Source organism: Spermophilus citellus, assembly GCF_964194105.1.
Source record: "Spermophilus citellus genome assembly, chromosome: 1".
Lineage (NCBI taxonomy): Eukaryota > Metazoa > Chordata > Mammalia > Rodentia > Sciuridae > Spermophilus > Spermophilus citellus.
The window spans coordinates 117,983,067-118,003,517 of record NC_138182.1 but is presented as its reverse complement, the minus strand read 5'-3'; the positions used below and the strand labels follow the sequence as shown (position 1 = coordinate 118,003,517).

General features: G+C 43.2%; 2 protein-coding genes across 2 annotated transcripts in view; one reads left to right on the top strand and one right to left on the bottom strand.

Moving 5' to 3' along the window:
- Positions 1–20,451, bottom strand: part of LOC308655607 (uncharacterized protein) — an 801,622-nt gene that overhangs the window by 548,501 nt on the left and 232,670 nt on the right. The window lies entirely within an intron of this gene.
- Positions 10,016–20,451, top strand: part of LOC308655630 (uncharacterized protein) — an 84,041-nt gene continuing 73,605 nt past the window's right edge. The window contains exons 1-2 of the mRNA XM_081305705.1: positions 10,016–10,372; positions 13,016–13,068. Coding sequence (XP_081161831.1) covers positions 13,021–13,068 — 48 coding nt within the window. The 5' untranslated portion in view covers positions 10,016–10,372; positions 13,016–13,020. The remainder of the gene's footprint in view (positions 10,373–13,015; positions 13,069–20,451) is intronic.

The window sequence follows — 20,451 nt, the reverse complement described above, 5'->3', positions numbered from 1 at the left end:
GTAATGAAATAGAAAATGCCATCAGAAGCCTACCAACTGCAGTTGTAGCTCAGTGATAACGTGCTTGCGTAGCATGCATGAGGCACTGGGTTCGATGCTCAGCACCACCTACAAGTAAATAAAATAAAGGTCCATCAACAACTAATAAATAAGTAAATAAAAAGAATATAAAATTTAAAAAAAAGCCTACCAACCAAGCAAAGCCAAGGACCAGATGGATTCTCAGCCAAGTTCTACAAGACTTTCAAAGAAAAATTAACACCAATACTCCTCAAAGTATTCCATGAAATAGTAAAGGAGGGAACCCTTCCAAACGCATTCTATGAGGCTAATAACACCCTGATACCAAAACCAGACAAAGACACATCAAGGAAAGAAAACTTCAGATCAATATCCCTGATGAACATAGATGCAAAAATTTTCAATAAAATTCTGGCAAATTTGCAAACAAAAACATATTAAAAAGATAGTGCACCATGATCAAGTGGGATTTATCCCAGGGATGCAGGGTTGGATCAACATACAGAAATCAATAAACATAATTCATCATATTAATAGACTTAAAAACAAGAATCATGATCATCTCAATAGATGCATAAAAAGCATTTGACAACGTACAGCACACCATCATGTGAAAAACTAGGGATAGTAGGAACAGACAATGTTTTTTTAACTGAAACTTGTGATGTGCAGTTGTGTCAAACCTCTCAAAAGTAAATAAAGCTGGAAGGTTATAAGGAAAGGGTTCTAGTGTGGGGGTGCCTAGTAATATCTATCACAAAGGCTCCTCCAGAGTCAGAAGTTTATCCTGAGTCAATTTTGGCCTAATTTCATAAGCCTAAAATCCTTCTAACTTGCTACATAAGCAGAATTGATCTGTAACTATTTTTTACTGGTATGATTATCTAGCCCGAATAGTTATTCCTCAGATTGGTCTAGAAGATGGCATGTTAAAGTGCTAACTTCACCAAGAGATCCCAAATGACATAGATCAAAGGATCCCTCTACTAACACAGTAGTAACAGAGAACAAAAGCTGTTTTATTTTGATGTATCTTTGTCTGGTTTTTGTATCAGGGTGATATTAGCCTCATAGAATGATTTTGGAAGGGTTCCTTCCTTTTCTATTTCATAGAATACTTGGAGGAGTATTGGTGTTAATTCTTCTTTGAAGGTCTTGTAGAACATTGCTAAAAGTTCATCTGGTCCTGGGATTTTCCTAATCAGTAGTCTTTTGATGGTGTTTTCTATTTCTTTACTTGTAATTGATCTGTTTAAATTCTGTATGTCCTCCTGATTCAGTTTGTGTAGGTCATATGACTCTAGAGATTTGTAGATGTCTTCAAGATTTTCTATTTTATTGGAGTGTAAATTTCCAAAATAGTTTCTAATTTTCTTCTGTATTTCAGCTGTATCTGCTGTGATGTTTCCTTTGTCATTGTGTATTTTATTACTTTTGAGTTTTCTCTTCAATAGTGTTACTAGAGGTTTATTGATTTTATTTAGTTTTTCAAAGAACCAACTTTTTGTTTTGTCAATTTTTAAAAATTGTTTGTTTCAACTCCATTGATTTTAACTCTGATTTTAATGATTTCCTGCCTTGTATTGTATTTTATGTTGATTTGTTCTTATTTTCCTAGGCCTTTGAGATGTAAATTTAGGTCATTTATTTTTTGATTTTTATTCTTTTAATAAATGAGCTCAATGAAATGAAGGTTCCTCTTAACACTGACCTCAGCGTGTCCCAGAGATTTTGATATGTTGTATCATTCTTCTTATTTACCCTGAGTATTTTAAAAATTTCATCCCTGATGTCATCTGTTATCCATTTGTCATTTAATAGCATATTATTTAGTTTCTAGGTGTTAGCTTCTATTTTTTATTCTATCATTGATTTCTAATTTCATTCCATTATGATTTGATAGAACTCAGGGTATTATTTCTATTTTTTTTGTATTTGCTAAAAGTTGCTTTATGGCATGTGATATGGTCTATATTAGAGAAGGATCCATGTGCTGCTGAGAAGAAAGTGTATTTGCTCATTGATGGATGAAATGTATATATGTCTGTTATGTCTAAATTATTGATTGTATTATTTAGTTCTAGAGTTTCTTTGTTTAGTTTTTGTTTGGGGGATCTATCCAGTGGCTACAAATGTGTTAAAATCATCCAGTATTATTGTGTTGTGGTGTATTTGATTCGTTTTTTTAAAAATATTTATTTTATTCATTAATTCATTTTAGTTATTGATGGACTTTTATTTTTTATTTATATGTGGTGCTGAGAATTCAACTCAGTACATCACATATTCAAGGCAAGCACTCTACCTCTGAGCCCAAACCCCAGACCCTGTCTATTTGATTCTTGAAGTTGAAAAGTGTTTGTTTGATGTATATAGATGCTCCATTGGTTAGGGCATAAATATATATGATTGTAATGTCTGGTTGATGAATAATTCCCTTAAGCAGTATAAAATTGCCTTCTTCTATCCCTTTGGATTAACTCTGGCTTGAAGTCCACTTTATCTGATATGACGATGGAAACCCTGCTTGTTTACACACTCCATATATGTGATTTTCCCCATCCTTTCACCTTCAGTCTGTGGATGTCTTGGCCTACGAGGTGAATCTCTTGGAGACAGCATATTGTTGGGTTTTGTTTTTTATTCCCATTTGACAGTCTATGTCTTTTGATTGAAGAGTTTGGGCCATTAACATCCATGATTTATATTTCTGGTCATTTTGGTTCATTTCTTGTTTTTAATTTGACTTAGTTTCTCCTTTGGTTGACTATTCCTTTGGTGTAGTTCCTCTCTTTGCTGGTTTTCACTTTTTTTCCCACTTCATCCTCATGGAATATTTTGAGAATGTTCTGTAGTACAGGCTTTCTAATGTGAATTGTTTTAACTTTTGTTTATCATGCAAGATTTTTTATTTAATCTTCAAAGCTGAAACTTAATTTTGCTGGATTTAAAATTCTTGGTTGGCATCCATTTTCTTTTTTTTTTTTTTTTTTAGAGAGAGTGAGAGAGAGGGGGGGGGAGAGAGAGAGAGAGAGAGAGAGAGAGAGAGAGAGAGACAGAGAGAGAGAATTCTTTAATATTTATTTATTTATTTATAGTTCTCCACGGATACAACATCTTTGTTGGTATGTGGTGCTGAGGATCGAACCCACGCCGCACGCATGCCAGGCGAGCGCACTACCGCTTGAGCCACATCCCCAGCCCGGCATCCATTTTCTCTCAGAGCTTAAAATATACTATTCCAGGACTCATTCCATACATAGTATTTTCCCCCACTCTCTTGTGATATTTAAAAATTTATCCTTATTCTCTGTTAATCATTCTTATTATAATGTGTCTTGGGAAGGTCTGCTGTTTTGTACATTTGGAGTTTTGGAAGCCTCTTGCATTTGATTTTCCATTTCATTCTTTAAGTTTGAGAAATTTTCTGATATTATATCTTTGAAAAGATTGTGCATTTCTTTGGTTTTTATCTATACTCCTTCATCTAGCTCAGTAACTCTTAAATTTTGTTTTTTTCGTATTATCCCATAATTCTTGGAAGTTCTGTTCTTGGTTTCTTATGATCTTGTCTGCAGGTCAACCAGTCAAAGGGACATCAAAGGAAGAAAACTTCACACCAATATCCCAGATGAATACAGACATAAAAATTCTCAATAAAATTCTGGCAAACTGCATATAAAAACATATTAAAGAGTGCACCATGATCAAGTAGGGTTCATCCAAGGGATGAAGGTTGGTTCAATCAATAACAATAATTCATCACATCAATAGATGTAAAAATAAGAATCATATGATCATCTCAATAGATTTTAAAAAAGCATTTGACAAAATACAGCACCCCTTAATGTTCAAAACACTAGAAAAACTAAATATACTAGGAACATACCTCAACATCATAGAAGCTATCTATGCTAAACTCAAGGCCAACATCATTCTAAATGGATAAAAATTGAAAGCATTCCCTCTAAAAAGTGGAACAAGACAAGAATGTCCTCTTTGATCACTTCTATTCAACATCATCCTTGAAATTCTAGCCAAAGTAATTAGACAGGAGAAAAGAAGAACTCAAATTATTTGCTGATGACATGATTCTATATTTAGAAGACCTCCAAAATTCCACCAGAAAACGTCTAGAACTCATAAATCAATTCAGCAAAGTTTCAGATTATAAAATCAACATGGATAAATCAAACACATTCCTATATATTAGTGATGAATCTACTGAAAGAGAAATTAGGAAAATTACCCCATGCACAATAGCTTAAAAAAAAAAAAAAACCCCTGTGAATCAATCTAACAAAAAAGGTGAAAGATCTCTACAATGAAAACTATAGAACACTAAAGAAATAAATTGAAGAAGACTTCAGAAGATGGAAAGATCTCTAATGTTCTTGGATATGCAAAATTAATATAGTCAAAATTATCATACTGCCAAAAGCATTATATAGATTTAATTCAATTCGTATTAAAGTCCCAGTAAGTGGGCTGAGGCTGTAGCTCAGTGGTAAAGCTTTTGCCCTGCATGCCGAGGCACTGAGTTCAATCCTCAGCACCACATAAAAATAAAAAACTGTGTTCATCTACAACTAAAAAATATACATAAAAATATTTAAAAAAATAAAATCCCAATGACATTCTTAATTGAAATAGAAAAAGTAACCATAGGGCCCATTTGGAAAACTAAGAGACACACAGTAGCCAAAGCAACCCTTAGCAAGAAGAGTGAAGCAGGTGGCATCACAATACCAGACCTTAAACTATACTATAGAGCCATAGTAACAAAAACAACATGGTATTGGCAATAAAACAGACATGTAGACCAATGGTACAGAATAGAGACACAGAGACAAACCCATTTAAATACAGTTATCTCATACTAGACAAAGGTGCCCAAAACATACATTAGAGAAAAAATAGCCTATTCAATAAATGGTGATAGGAAAACTGTAACTCCTCATATAACAAAATGACATTAATCCCCTATCTCCCACCCTGCATGGAACTCAACTCAAAAAAGACCAGAGACCCTACACCTAATAAAAAGTAGGCCTAAACCTTCACAATGTTGACTTCCTTAACAAAACTCCTAAAACACAAGAAGTAATATCAAGAATCAATAAATGAGATGGATTCAAACTAAAAAGCTTCTTCTCAGAGAGGAAACAATCAATAAGTTGAAGAAAGAGCCTACATAGGGCTAGGGAGATAGCTCAATTGGTAGAGTGCTTGTGTCACTTGCACAAGGCCCTAAGTTCAATCCTCAGCACAAAAAAAAAAAAAAAAAAACCTTGAAGACATAACCCTCAGAATGGGAGAAAATCTTTCCCACCCACAGAGAGCAAACTAATCTCTACAGTATCTAAAGAACTCAAAAAAACTTAACACCAAAAAAAAAAAACCAAATAACCTAATCAATAAATGGGCTAATGAACTAAACAGACAGTACAATATATGCAATCAATCAACAAACATGTAAAAACTGTTCAACATCTTTACCAATTACAGAATGCAAATCAAAACTACTCTAAGATTTCATCTCATTTCAGTCAGAATGGCATTCATCAAGAATACAAACAATAAAAAATGTTGCAAGGATGTGGGGGTGGTGAGGGCAGCAAGGTATACACTCATACATTCCTTGTGGGAGTGAAAATTGGTGCAATCATTATGGAAAGCAGTTTGGAGATTCCTCAGAAAACTTGAAATGGAATCACCATTGGACTCAGCTATCCCACTCCTCAGTTTATACCCTAAGGACTTAAAATCAGCATATTACCATGATGCAGCCACATCAATGTTTATAGCAGGTCAACTCACAATAGCTAAACTATGGAACCAATCTAGGTGCCCTTCAACACATGAATGGATTTAAAAATGTAATATATATATATATATATATATATATATATATGAATGAGATGAACTATTACTCAGCCTTAAAGAAGAATGAAATTATGGCACTTGTAGGTAAATGGATGGAATTGGAGAATATCATGCTAAGTAAAATAAGCCCATTCCCCGAAACCAAAGGCCCAGTGTTTTCTCTGATATGCAGATGCTAATTCACAATGTGGGGGTAAGCTAGGGAAGAATAAAGTTACTTTAGGTAGAGGGGAATAAAGGAAGGGGAGAAGGTATGGGGGCAGGAAGGATAGTAGAAAGTATCAGACATTATTACCATATGTATATATATGACTGTATGACTGGTGGGATTCTACACCATGTACAATCTGATGATCTATCAAAGTGCACTCTACTGTCATGTATTACTACTTAGGACAAATATTTTAAAAAAAGGTGTTTTACAGAATCTGATGACATTAGATTTCTATAGTTTAAGGGACACCTATGATTTTATTAAAACTATATGATGTGTACATGTTTCTCAGGATTCTGAAAATCTTTCTAAAGCCTTAAATGGCTTCCACTCACAAATCAGTGGCATATGGCTCATCCCCGAAGCTTTCACGAGTTACTGTCTTCATTGTTTTCAGAGACTGGCCGATGGAACTGATTGCTTCTGTGCTGTCTGCAGACAATAGTGCTTTGTTGTGCTTTTTACTGTTGTCTTAGCATGATTCTTGCTCTACATGTGCCTCATGCACCAACATGAACCTCTGATGTTCCGCAGTGCTACATACCCTTCATGTTCCATGCCCTACCTGAGGAAGAACAAGGATGCGTGGTCACCTCTCCTAGGTTCACTTCCTTCAGCAGAAAGCAGCCAGATCATGCTGATGTGCAAATGTCTTGGAACAATCTGGGGGGATGCTGGGGATATAGCTCAGTTGGTAGATATAGCTCAGGTGCTTGCCTTGCATGCATAAGGCCCTGGACTCAATCCCTAGCACAACAGAAAACAATAGAATCCAGGAGAGACTGTTAGGTGGCCAGTTGGCCATGAATGGGTGAGCAGGAAGAGATCAAGAAGTGCGGCTGAGCCTCAGGAGCCTTATCTGAGTGGCAAACACCTGTAAGATGGGGGCCTGCTAGGTCAAAGCCTCCTCTAGCATTCATTGAGATAAACTATCATTTCTGGACCATGTCATCATTATTTCATGTAACCAAGCCTCCTGGCTCCTCCCTTATCTCCAAAACTAGGTCATAACACGTATTAAAAGGTAATGAACTAATTAAAGGGCAGGAAATTGAGGCAAAAATAGGGAGATTCAATAAGAAACCTATTAGGGGATGGGGAAATTGAGACAAAACAATGGGACTCAATCTCCCTAAAAACTCCCAATTCTGAGCAGTACATCATCCTCTCTGGGAGGAAGTCCATGCAGCTCCTATGATGTAAGTCAAAAGGTGGCATGGACAGGACTCTGGAAATTTCCTGGACCTCCCAGTGAAACTGGAGAGCAAGAGGAGTGTGCTGTCCTCCTCCTTCCTGAGAGGACTCACTCTCTGCCTTCAGTGATCCTTTGCCACTTTCACATGCATTCTAATGAGCTCACTTCTGTTACACTGAGAAACATGTCTGGAATCTTTCTGGCATGATTGCAAGTCTTGGGATGAAGGGGGGCTCTTCATGCTCCCTCAGTTGTGTGGAAGGCCTCATACCTGTAACATCACCATGGGGTGGGAAAGAGCTCCATGGTTCCAGAGCTGCTCCAGACACAGGCTGCACTGAGGGTGACATGAGCGGTGACTTGGCTCTGTCCGTCTGCCCACCCCTGGGGTACACAGCCTAAGTTGGTGTGGAGAGGGACTTTGCCACATCCTGTCTAGCTTGATTCCATGGGCACTTTAGTTCAAAGAGTTGTGGGGTGAAAATCCCTGTCATTGTCCTTGGGTGCACAGGAGGCCTGGGAGGAAGTGTCCCTGGCTCTGGCTCCAGCTTGCTCCCTGGTGGTAGAGGGACGACCTGGCTGTCTTCCCGTCCCCAGGCATGCCAGGTAGCAATAGAGGGGACCCTGAAATCTCCATGAGAACAAGCCCACATCAGCCTGCTGAAGGAAAGCGCACCACAGGGAGGAAAGTGGAGGTGCCCCAGTACACAGCCAGCTCACCCCCAGAAGCAGAGCTGTCTGGTCAGCCATCCTAATGCTCACCTGAAGGAGCCCAGCTGAGCCTACCTGGAATTGCTGGCCAGCTCGTTCATAAACTAATGACTTTTGGAGTGATTTGTTTTGCAGCAGTAAGTAAGAAATACATAAAGAAATACATGCAGGTAAATTGAAAAGTTTCTCCGATATGCAGGAGCTAATTAAAAACAAGAGAGGAGGGGTGGTAAATATAAAAGGAAGAGAGAAAAAAACACAGGAGAGGAAATATCAACAAAGTAGAGGAAAGATGAGTACAATAGACAAAGGGGACAGAGGAGGAGGAAGAAGGATGGGAAAAGGAAGGAGCAGTGGAAGGGATCTGACAGAATTTTCCTATACGCCTGGTCGGGGCATGGTGGATCCTGGCATCAGGCATATCTACAGGACACTAATGATTTTTAAAAAACTACACTGTAGATGAACTGAAGAGATCAGTGGAGTGGAGGGAGGGGTAAGGGGGCAGGGGGAAGTGCTGGGGACTGAACTGGTATAGGTTGATTTCATATCTTTATGAACATGTCAGGGCATATCCTGGTGTTGTATATAACTAAAAGAATAAATGTTTTTAAAAACAGAGAGCAGTGCCAGGGATCAAAGATAAACCCCAAGGCAAGCTCACAGGACATACTTCCTCCAGCAGGCCCTGCCTGTTTACAGGTACCATCCAGTATAGCGGTTCTTTCAAATGATTAATCCATCAAGTGGATGAACCCACTGATGAAGTTACAACTCTCAAAAAATAATCATTTTGATAGGAGGCGGACAGATGTGAGTGGTGGAAACATGAGGTCAAGTGAATAATTCTCTAAAATGGGCCCACTGTCCTGCCCCTCCTCGTGCTTTATTTTCCAAGAAGTAATTCATACACACTACTGCCTGGCCTCATATGTCACATTCTCAACAAACTACCTGTTATCTGCAGGAGAAATGCAGGCCCAGAATAATGTCAATAAGATGAACCCAAGTTACTCTGAGGGGGGACTTTTGTGACACTTTGCCAGATCAGATCCTAAAGCTCAGAGAGATAGGGCTCATTCTCCCTAACTATAAAATTTGTAAGAACAGGTTCCAATCAGAACCAGTCACCGTGGACCAAAGTGACCTAGCACTGTCAAGACAGCGGGGTGCAAAAGTCTGATGTCATTTTATTGTCAGTCAAAAGTCAATATGTGTAACTCTGGAACTCTCCAGGAACTTCCCTGGGACCCCAATAAACCTGGAGGACTGGAAGTGCACACCGTCCCTCTCCTGAGAGGTCCCCCTGTCTCGAGAATGTCCCCTTTCTCCTTCCTATCCCTTCTAGTAAACTCATGCCTATAATTCTGAGCAACTTGCCTGAGACCTTTGTTTTTCTAAAGAATTGGGGTCTGAAAGGGGAGGTCACACTGCCTCAGTTTCCTAGAAGGCCTCAGGCCTATAAAAATTTCACCTCCGAATGTTCCTGATGGGTGTCACACGTGAGCTCCTGGGGAACATCTCGTGTGCAATCCATATCAACACGGAAGGTGACGTATTCTGGACTGGAAGATCAGAATGCAGAGTAAATGTCAGAGCAGTCTCCCCGAAAATACCCACTAATAAAAACCTACTGTATTGGGTTGATCACATGTAAAAAAAAAAACACTGCACACATTCGTTGAGTAATTTATAATCAACTTCACCTGCTTGAACTTGGTCCCTGTGGCTTCCAGACCTGTGAACTACGCTCGTGGCACCCATCATGTCGCCACCGCAGGCTGCTGCCCTAGAAGCCGGGCTGCCTTGAGCGTCCGAGCGGTCACAACAGTAGAGGTCAGGAAGGGTGCGCTCTGAACTGCTAAGTCAAAGCTCATGTCGCTTCAGGCAGGAGCAGCACATCTCTTCCTCTGCTTTGCTCCGTTCGTGACAACCATTTCTAAACTATCTTCTGCCAGCTTCACAGCGCAGGCGTCCCCACAGGGTCAGGTCTCAGCGCAACCCCGAGGGTGAACCTGAAAAGAGATGGGTCAATACACCTGTCACTCTGGCCTCTAGCAGGCAGGGATTGGATGAGCTTAGCTGTCACTCACGACGGGGGCGTTGCCTAGGTATTGTCCATCAGGGCGCTGGGGCGGAATTGTCCCGTCCAGCGCGCGAACGGACGGCAAGGGCGGGCTTCCGCAGTCTCGCGGGCTTTTCTTCCTCGTCTGCGGAGCTCCTTCCTCACAGGCTCGCGTCCTCTGCTCCGGAAGCTCGGGAGGCTCTGCGCAGCCTGTGTCTCCCGGCTCGGGTTTCTAAAGATTCCTCGGGAGGTCAGCGAATCACTCCGCAGACCAGAGACGGTGGGTGTGCGGTCAAGACTGGCGGGACCCGATCAGCGCCCGGCGTGGGGACCGGCGTGAGGTTCAGCTGCGGAGCGTGGGGCGGAGTCCGGGCTGGTAGGTGGCCCAGGGCCCTGTCCTGGTGGGCTGGCGCGGGTCCCCGTTGGCGAGTGGCGCTGTCCCCTGTCACCTGGGCCCGCGGATTGGGCTAAGCGGCAGCGGGACCCTGGAGTCCAGCCCTCTCCCTTTGGCGACCTCCGACCTCCATGGGTCATCTGGGCAGTTCCTGCAGCCGGCGGCTCCCAGGCACGCAGCGGCGGTGGTCGGTGGGAAGAACGCGCTTGTCCGCGCGCCCGGTTCCCCGTGCGCAAGAAGCGGGTCCCAAATGCATTGCCATTCTAGAGCCTGGCTCCTCCTAGGGCGGCAGCAGTGCCTTCCCGCGTTCCCAGACGCCGCCGACTGCACCCTCTGGCGCGCACCTTCTGGACCGTCCGTTCTTAAGGCGACGTGCAGGTGACAGGTGACAGTGATTTAGTTGTCGTAGTTTCACCGAGTAATGGATGGCCTTTTTTTTTTTTTTTTTTTTTTTACGTGGGTGAACATTTCTTTCCTAGGAGTGGAAAGCAGAGAGGAATGACCTGAACTTGAGATTAAGAAGCACTTATGACACTTTATTTTCTCCAAGGACAGATGCCTCATAAATGCCTTTGGGCACAGGTGTCTTTTGGCCACTTTACAGGATCCTGTGTCCCCAGCCACTATCCTGGTCTTTCATGGGGGTTGTCACAGAGTGTCCAGAGCTGCCCCATGTCCTGCAAGATGCAGGGAATTTCAGGCCCTGGTCAGCTCCTCCTAGAGGACAGTTTGAGGTGTGGAGTGCAGCTTCTGAAGGGAGAAGCTGGAGGCCCTGGGGCTGAGGAATCTGCTGGAGAGGGAGACTGTCTCCCCATAAGACCTGTTCCATTCTTTTTTTTTTTTTTTTTTTTTTTTTTTTTAAGCCAGGTATTGAACCCAGGGGCACTTAATCTATGAGCCACATCCACAGCCTTTTTTAAATATTTGGAGACAAGAGTCTCACTTAGTTGCTGCTTAGGGCATCCCTAAGATGCTAAGGCTGGCTTTGAACTCACAATCCTCCTGCCTCAGCCTCCTGAGCTGCTGGGATTACAAGTATGTGCCACTGCACCCTGTGACCTTGTCCATTCTTAGGGACCCGCTGGTCAGACAGTGGGATGCTGGTATGAAGGGAGATGGACAGACATGATTCCTGTCCTCTGGATTCTAGAGTCATGAAGGGACAACAAGGATTCCAAAGCAGGGAAAACTGACCCCAGCAGTGTGGAGCAAAAACCTATAAACTTTTGGCCCAGCTTGTAATCCCAGCAAGCTTGGGAAGCTTAGGCAGGAGGAGCGCAGTTTTGAAACTGCTTTAGCAACACCCTGTCTCAAAATAAAAAATAAAATGAGCTGCAGATGAGGCTCAGTGATAACAACGACCACCACCACCCAAGAAACTACAAAGGCAACCTGAGGGGGTGGGAGGATGTGCCTGGTGACAGGTGGGCTGACCTGAAGCTGGAGTCTGACAGGTCAGTGTCCCCCTTCCCTGGGTTTGCTGCCTTGGAAAGACTTGCTCACTTCAATTACTCATTAGCTGCAAAATGCCATTTATTAGTAGACCTAAAAAAGATGAGAAAATATTTCCAGAGGGCAAGGAAGAAGGGTAATTCAGAAGAATAAGAAAAAGAAATATTTGGTCTAATATTGTGTCAAATAAAGATTCTTATATACTGTTTCCTCCCTCACACTGAGTTTATTGCTTTTTTTTTTTTTTTTTTGTACCAGGGGTTGAACTTATGGGTGTGTGGAACCAGTCAGCTCTGCAAGCACCCACAGCTCCTGCAGAAAGGGCTGCTTTCCTAGGGAGGGGCAAACAGGGTCAGGGAGAAGCTGGAGGGGAGAGCAGCGAGGAGGGGGCCAGGTCAGAGAGTGTTTCTCCAGAAGTCAGCCTGTTCTCAAGAGGCACCAGGAAGAAGGGTTCTATGTTATTTCTAGCACCAGTGGGTCAGAGTCCAGGGTCCTGGAGGAAGGAGGGAAACTTGAGTTTGAGTACCAAGTATTTGTTCTGATTCCTGAAGAGAAAACTGTTCCCCTAATTGCTTATGAGGGGAAAAAAAAGAGGGGAGGGATTTTCAGTATCAGAAGGTGTCTGCCATGGGTTAAAAAGATGGCAGTCGGCTGCCTTGGACACCAAGGCTGTAATTCCTCACATATGCTTGTGACTTTGTGCCCAGAGGTGCAGAAGAACTTCGGGGCCTGCTTTGGAAAGCCAGGACTCAGCTCTGCCTAAGTGGAAGTGTCCCCTGGTGGGGCAGGTCCCCTTGCAGGGAGGAAACCCTGCCTGAAAAGGGCCGTAGCCAAAACCCTGTCCTTCTGGCCTCATTTATCCAGGAGGCGGATACATCTCCTTTCACTCAGGCCCCAAAGTGTGCGTATGTGGGCTGGGACAAGAGAGGGGTCTTCTGGAGCAGGTGGCCTTCTGTGGTCTCAGAGGCCTTCATCTCTCATCCTCTGCAGCTCAGAATCCATCTCCAGGACTGTGTCTTCTCTGCTGTGTGAGGCCCAAGTGGCTCTGGCTCAGGTCTATCTCCTTTTGACCTCCAGGTGCTATGAGGTCCACAGGAAGGAAGTCAGGACTCTCCAGAAGGCAGGAAATGGTGAGTGTGTGGGGCCAGGACTGCTCAGGGAGGTGGGCTGTTTAGAACTGGTGGTAACCAGCTGTAGCTGGATTCTGGCCTCCCACTGTCAGCTCCAGAGTCAGTCAGCCCAGACCTGAGTCTGATGCTGCTACAGCTCAGCCCTTGATGCCTTCAGGCCATGGTGTGGGCTGGTGCAGGTGGGTTCCCAATGTGCTGCCTGGTCTGCAGCCACTTTGGCAGAACACTCTCTGTGCAGCTTGATGCCAGCCCAGCCCCTCAGTGTGCATTGAAGACAGTGGGCCTCAGGGGATCCTGCCTCAGGTATGGGGCTCCTGTGTAGAGGATGCTGATCTGAGGAGTCCATGTCCATGCTCTTCACTAGGAGTCAACTTGCCCCCATCTCCCACACCTAATCCCTGCTAGAGCTTTTAATTGATCCTTATAATACCTACTTTCTCCTCACATTTCCAGACTCAACTTCCTGGTCCAGTTCAGACCATTATCCATTCTTTGCTCCTCACACTGCATTCAGTGGGCACAGCATCAAATATTTGTTTCTGTTTGTGAACATTTGCCAAGTGGTGAAAGCAGAGGATAGTCACCTGGAACTCCATTGTTGCAACTCTTGCTATTTATTTCAGGGTGTGTGTGGGGGTACTAGGGATTGAACTCAGGGGCACTCAACAGCTGACCTATATCCCAGTTCTATTTTGTATTTTCATTAGAGACTGGGTCTCACTGAGTTGCTTAGTGCCTCACCAGTGCTGAGGCTAGCTCTGAACTTTCGATCTTCCTGTCTGGGATTACAGGAGTGCACCACCAGCTAGCCCCACTTCACAACTCTTTGGGTCTGTCTTCCTTTACCTTGCCCAGGCACAGAGGCTTAATGCCTTAGGGTCAAAGTTCCCTTTCGACTCTTCACAAGGTCCTGTGTACTAGGCCACTGCCCTTTCATGGGGCTGCCCGAAGGTGCCTATAGCTGAGCTTTGTCCTGCAGGGTACAGGCAATTTCAGGGTCAACTCCTCCTAGAGAACAGCTTGAGATGTGGGTTGCAGCTTCTCAGGGGAGAAGCTGGAGGCCCTGGGGCTGAGGAATCTCCTGGAATAGGCCTTATCTAGACAGCTGCCTCCTAGGGACACTGTCTCCCCCAAGCCCTGTTCCCATTTCTTGGAGACAGGTGGACAATCAGCCTGTGGATGCTGGTGCTGAGGGACCAGATCAGCAGTGATTCCTGCCCTTGCATTCTCTCACAGTTGTATAGGAGGAAAACTCTCCCAGAGCATAAGGACCACCCACCCCAGTGCAGTGCTGTGCAAACCTGAAAGTGTCATAGACTGGAGTCATGGTCAGGTCTCCTGGGAGGGTGATCATGGAGTGTTTCAGTGAGCAGGACCAGGCGGGACCTTACCCGCCCCCTGAGCCTGACACATCTATGCTCCCTCAGCACCAGCCCTTTCTGTGTTTTTCACTTTGAAATGATCTGCCTCCTTATTTAAGACCCAGTTTTAAATGTAGAATGTGTTTATTCAGAGCTCAGCAAAGTAAACTATTCTAAAAGACTTAAAAAAAAGATTTCAAAAAAAGATAGTTTTTGTGTGTGTGTGTTTGAAAAAAATTCTTATTTACCTTTCTGCTTCCTCTTTCCACATGTAGAAAGTTTGTGAGACCTCACCTTTTTTATAATTTGATTTGAAATGTAGTCATGTGTCTTAGGATCAAGAACGCTACTAGAGAAAAGAAATATACAAAAAAAAAATCTGTCATTGTTGCTGCAGAAAATGATTGCATTTCCACAAAAGTTTTGGTAGATAAATTTGAACTACAAAGATTCGTGAGAATATTGGTTCCTTTGTATAATGAAGAACTCCTTACAGTGGACAGCTCCATTTTGCTTCCTGTTTTTTGAACTTGGAAGATACAATAAATTTTATGGGACAAACATGGCAGTTACAAATCAATTCAGTGTCATGGAAATTGTTATTAAATGAAAATTCTGTTGTGTGAACAGAACAGATTTTCATGAGATTACTAATAATTCATGAGCATCTTTTATGATCTCATCTAATTCCAGGTCCCTCCCAGATGCCCCTTCCTAATGCCACCCACTGGGTGTTCACCTTGTACCTTGTGAATTTGGGGTTTACATGGACCTTCAGTCTATAATACTACCAGATATTTTTTTCTACAAGCTGTTGGAGACTCCTGGACATTTTGGCTACTCTTAAATGTTTGTCTACTATTTCCACTTGTAGAAATAGTTTTCTGAAGTTCCTCAACAAACCAATCCTGGTCTTGGACTTCAGAGAATTTAAGAAATGAAATTAAAGAAATTAAAGTTGCTTCTCTGCAATTTGATCAAAGTACATGCAATTCATTTCTCCTTTTTATATGATGCTTACTTTGCAATTTTGCCAGGGTGCTGAATCCATTCATCTGTGGTCCACGCAGGTTCCCTGGTCTGGCTGCCAGAAACTGTTCACATCACAGCATATCATATAGGCTACCCCTTGAGGAATGAATTGGAAGTGTTACCTGCTTCCTCTTAGAGGGGATTGAGGGTAGTTTTCATTTCCTCCTTAGTGTGGTGCAGAATCCACCATGACACCCCTGGGCCATGCCTTTCCTCTGATGATGGTCATTATCATTTCATTGGCCTGTCCATGTTGTGTGTTCCTCCTCTGGTGTGAGTTGTGGTAGATTGTTTTCCTCCTGGAGTTGGTCCCGTTCATCTAAGTTCTCAAATTGGGTCCAGACAGTTATTCATAATATTCCTTTATGGTTTTTTTACTCTCTGTAGGATGAATAATGGTATCTTTCATTTCTGCTGAGTAACTTTTGTGTCTCTTTTCTTAACTTAGCTGTGGTGTATCTGTTACAAGTATGTCTACAAAGAGCCTGCTTTTGAGTTGATTCTCTATTAATTTCCTCATCACAGTTTCATTGATGTCTTTAATTATATGATAGCATCAGATGTAGGTTCTCCTTGCTGTTTGTTCTTTAGTTCCTGAAGTGGAAGGATGAAGGGTTGATTTTTATTCTTTTATAATGTAAGCCTTCAGCACCTCTAATTCTCCCTAAGCCCTGCCTGTGCTCTGTTCCACAAAGTTTCCTAAGATGCAGTTTCAGTTCTTTTCCTTTGAAATATTCAGACTGATCCTGAGACACCCTTGACCCGTGTGTTGTTTAGAACTTTGGGATTTGACCTGCAGATATCTGGAGGTCGCCCAGCTGTGTTTCTGTTACTGACGCCATGGTAATTCCAGTGTTCCTGGTGCCATGTTGGGATTTGGTAGCCTTCTGCACTAACGCCTGTCGTGGCTGAAGGTGGCTGGTCGTGGAGACTTCCCTGTGATGTTGAGAAGGATGTGTGCTGGGCTGCTGTTGGCTAAGTGCCCTAGAGGTACCTGTGGTGGGTGTGCTGTTGAGCTAGACTGACACCACGACAGCTCTTCTGTGTGCTCCAGCTGTCACTCACTGTCAGACGATGCCACTGACTCCTTCTGTCACTGGATTTCACCGAGTGTCTATGTGAGTCTCTCAATTGTTCATCAGGTGTTTTGACCTGTTGTAGGTCGTACATCTTAAAAGATTCAGGCAGTTGGTTTTAAGTCTTATTAGTGAATCTAGTGTCCATGTTTTCTCAGTAGTGGTTTAACTCAAGCATGTTTTTCCCATTGGTGAGATGTACTTTGCTCTTTATGTGTATTCCTTATTTTGTTGCTTTTGCAAAGTGGGTGGTTGAATATTATACTCGTTTCTCCTCTTAAGTCAGTTTTTCCCTCTATTCAGAGTTTGCCCTTGTTTGTTGTAGACTGTAGCCATTGTGTGTAGTGACTTTCCAGAGTATTTTTGGAGACAGTAGTTTAGTTGCTCAGTGTACTCAGAGGGTCTCTCTTAGCTTGTGTTGAGCTTGAGTTTTAATGGAGTTCCATGAGGAAATAGCTGGAAAGAAAACAAGAAACAGCAAGAGCTCAGCTCCTCCAGGGCCTGTGGATAGTGGAGCTGGGGCTGCTGCTTTAACACATGGTCATGCTGTTTAAAACCCCTTCAGCCTCAGTTCTCTGTAGACCTGAGCCTGGAGAGCAGCCTGTGGTGAGCATATGGGTCTTGGTCCTCTCTGAAAGGATTTCTCTTGGCCTTGGTGGGCTTCCACCCTGGTATACCAGGGTGCTGTGAACACTCATTTCTTCTTTTTTCTGTAGTAGGGATTGAATACAGGGACAATGTACTACTGAGCTACATTCTCCAATCTTTTTTTTATTTTGAAGCAGGTTCTTGCTATGTAGCCCTGCATAGACTGCGACATGTTATCCTCCCACCTCAGCTTCCTAAATCCCTGCGATTTGAGCCACTGTGCCCATCTGAATACTCTAGTTTTTTGGGTTTTTTTTTTTTTTTTTTTTGGATACCAGAGATTGAACATGGTAGTGCCAAACCACTGAGCAACATCCTCAGCTCTTTTTATTTTTTAGAGACAGGTTCTCTCTAAGTTACTTAGGACTTAGCCAAGTTCTAAGGCTGGCTTTGACTTGTGATCTTCCTACGTCAGCCTCCTAAATCACTAGGGTTTGAGCTGTTCACCACCACACCTTGCCTGAATATTGTAATTTCTGAGAATGTATTTTATTGTACCTTTCTCTCTCACACTTCATATTGTGATTTTTTTGTTTTGTTTAAACAACCACATGTAGGATTGATTTTTTTTGGGGGGGGGTGTACTGGGGATTGAACTCAGGGTCAGTCAACCACTGAGCCACATCCTATTTTGTATTTTATTAGAGACAGAGTCTCACTGAGTTGCTGAGCACCTCACCATTGCTGAGGCTGGCTCTGAACCTGTGATCCTCCTGTCTCAGCCTTCCAAGCTGCTGAGTGAGGGAAGCAGTGACAATGGCTGTGGCTGTGATGGCAGCTACCAGGGCAGTAATTCCAGTGATGATGAGGCTAATTGCACGCCTTGTCTGGTGCAGGATCTCATTCAGAAGGTTCTTCATCTCCATGTCCCATGGACTCCTCCACTGTCTGGACAGGGTCACTGGAAGCCAGATTTCTGGGGGCACTCTGAAGAAAAATATAGGTTTAGCTTTCATAGCAGGGGTTAGACAATTTATTGACTGCTCAAGGGATCTCTGTATGAGTGATATTTTTGCCATCAGTATCATTGATTATTACCATGGCAAAGGGTGGCATAACACAAGCTTGTGCATAGTGGGTATGGGTATCATTTGGGATGAAGGTAAATCCATGGCTAGGGCCTTGGTTCAACATCGACCCATCATCCAGCCGTCTGCTGCCCATTTGATGGGTCTAGCAGCCAGCAATATTATGGTGATAACCATCATGCCATATTGTATTTCTGCATAACAGTTAGTAACAGATTGTCCCATGTAGCAGGTGCTGCAGTAGCCCGTATGGCTTTTCGGCCTGTTAGATGAATTGCAGGGAGCTGTGCCCACCCAAGTGCACAGGCATTGTTCTTCCCTGGAGATATTTCTCTTATCAAGTAGAAGAGTTCTAGATGTGATGCATTGATTCCAGGGAGTGGTGTCATTATCTGAGGGGGACTTCCCAAAAAGCATCTTAGGACATGTTGGCAGTAAGTGTTTTTTTCATTTGCCAATGGGGAGTCTATGGCTCTATGTAGCATTAACTATAACTCTAAGGTCAGTGACAGACAGCCCAACATGTGACTTATTATAGTTATCTACAATAGTTTCATTGGCAAAAGCAAAACAAAGGGGGTTGTCCTTGTCCTGATTGTAGGTGTCATTATCAACTATGGAGAAACAAATGGGCAGAGCAGGCATGGAAATGCTGGTATTTCACTGCACAGTTAATTCAGGATCGATAAGATTAAAGTTTTGGAAAAGAGCTTAGGTAGGTGTCTTTCCCAATTGGCCACCACTTTTAGTGGTGGCCTAGTGACCAAAGCCCAATTTACCTGACAGGAAGCTTCACTGTTAGCAGTGAGCACTGCATACAATAGGACCACCATCATAGGCCCAGGGATGGGGATGCCAGCAGGTGAAGGGGCCATTCTGGTGCTGTGGTCAACAAGACCTTTAATATCACCCCAGGTTACTTTACATGAGTTCCATTTGTGTTGTTGAGTCCTTTGCTTTCCTCCAGAGTTAGTTCCTTCATTTTCTTGGTTGGTGGTTCTGGGGGTCCAGGGCTTGACACTTCTGGCATGCACCCAGATGGGGTGAGGCGCCTGTTCTGGAAAAACACATGTAAACCCTTGACCCATGGTTAGGACGGGACCTGGACTATTCCATGCCCTTGTTATAAGATCGTTCCATGAGACCATAGGTAGATGGAGGGGCCAGAAGAGGGGGGCCCAAAGCTTATGGGCTGCTGTTTCTATAGAAAATTTTGAAATGGTGAGAAAACTTAGAGTGAATAGGGTTTTGTTCATAGCATCGTGGGGAGCTAGTGTAGTTTCCCGCCTCTGCTTTTGGAGCATGGTCTTGAGTTCTCTGTGTATGTGTTCCACAATACCCGAACCTAAGGATTGTAGGGCAGGTCAGTTCCACATTTTATGTGCCAGGTAGAGCAAAATTTCTTGAAGATTTTGCTTGCATAGGCTGGGCCATTGTCAGTTTTTCTAGAGAAAGAAACTGTCCTGATCCCAAAGCATTTAGGCAGATGGAAGATGACTTTTTTCATAGTTTTTCCAGTAGAAGGTGTAGCCATAATAAAACCTGAGTAGGTATCAATGACTACGTGAATGTATTTAAGGTTGCCAAAAGGCAAATAATGAGTAACATTCATCTGCCAAAGGGTGTTGAATTTGAGCCCTCAAGAGCTTACCCCTGTAGGTTGCAAGGATCTGATGGGGAGAAAAGGTACACAGCTTTTGCATCTGTGACTAGCCTCTTTAGTCAGTTCTGAAAATAATCTAGAGGCTTTAGGCGGATTGGTGGAAATGTGTAACCCTTGAGTTTGCTCAGTTACAGTCAAGCCCAATGTCATCCCTTTTTGAATCTCGGGCAAATAGAAGGAGGTGCACGTGGTTTGCTAGGGCTATTTGGGCATTCTCGCTGGAGATGTCCTGTTCCTCCATATCCCGAACAAATGGAGCAACCTCTTTCTTTATTATTATTTTGTCCCTCCTTCATGCAACTGTCGTGGCTGAGGCCAGCAGAGAGGCTTGAGCCGTTTGTCTCCCTATGTCCTGGGTGGCCAAAATCCAGTCATCTGGGGTGTCATTGCACACTGGTGCGATGGCAGCCCTATGCTCCTTGTTTAATCCTTCCCAGAGTAACTCTTTGGCTAGGGCTTCCCTAGCTCCTACATGGGATACCTTCCCTTCTACCACCTTGTTTACTCTACAGATAAACTGCGGCAAGTCCTCAGTGGCTTTCTGCCTTAGTCCCTGTATAGAAACTGTTCCTCCT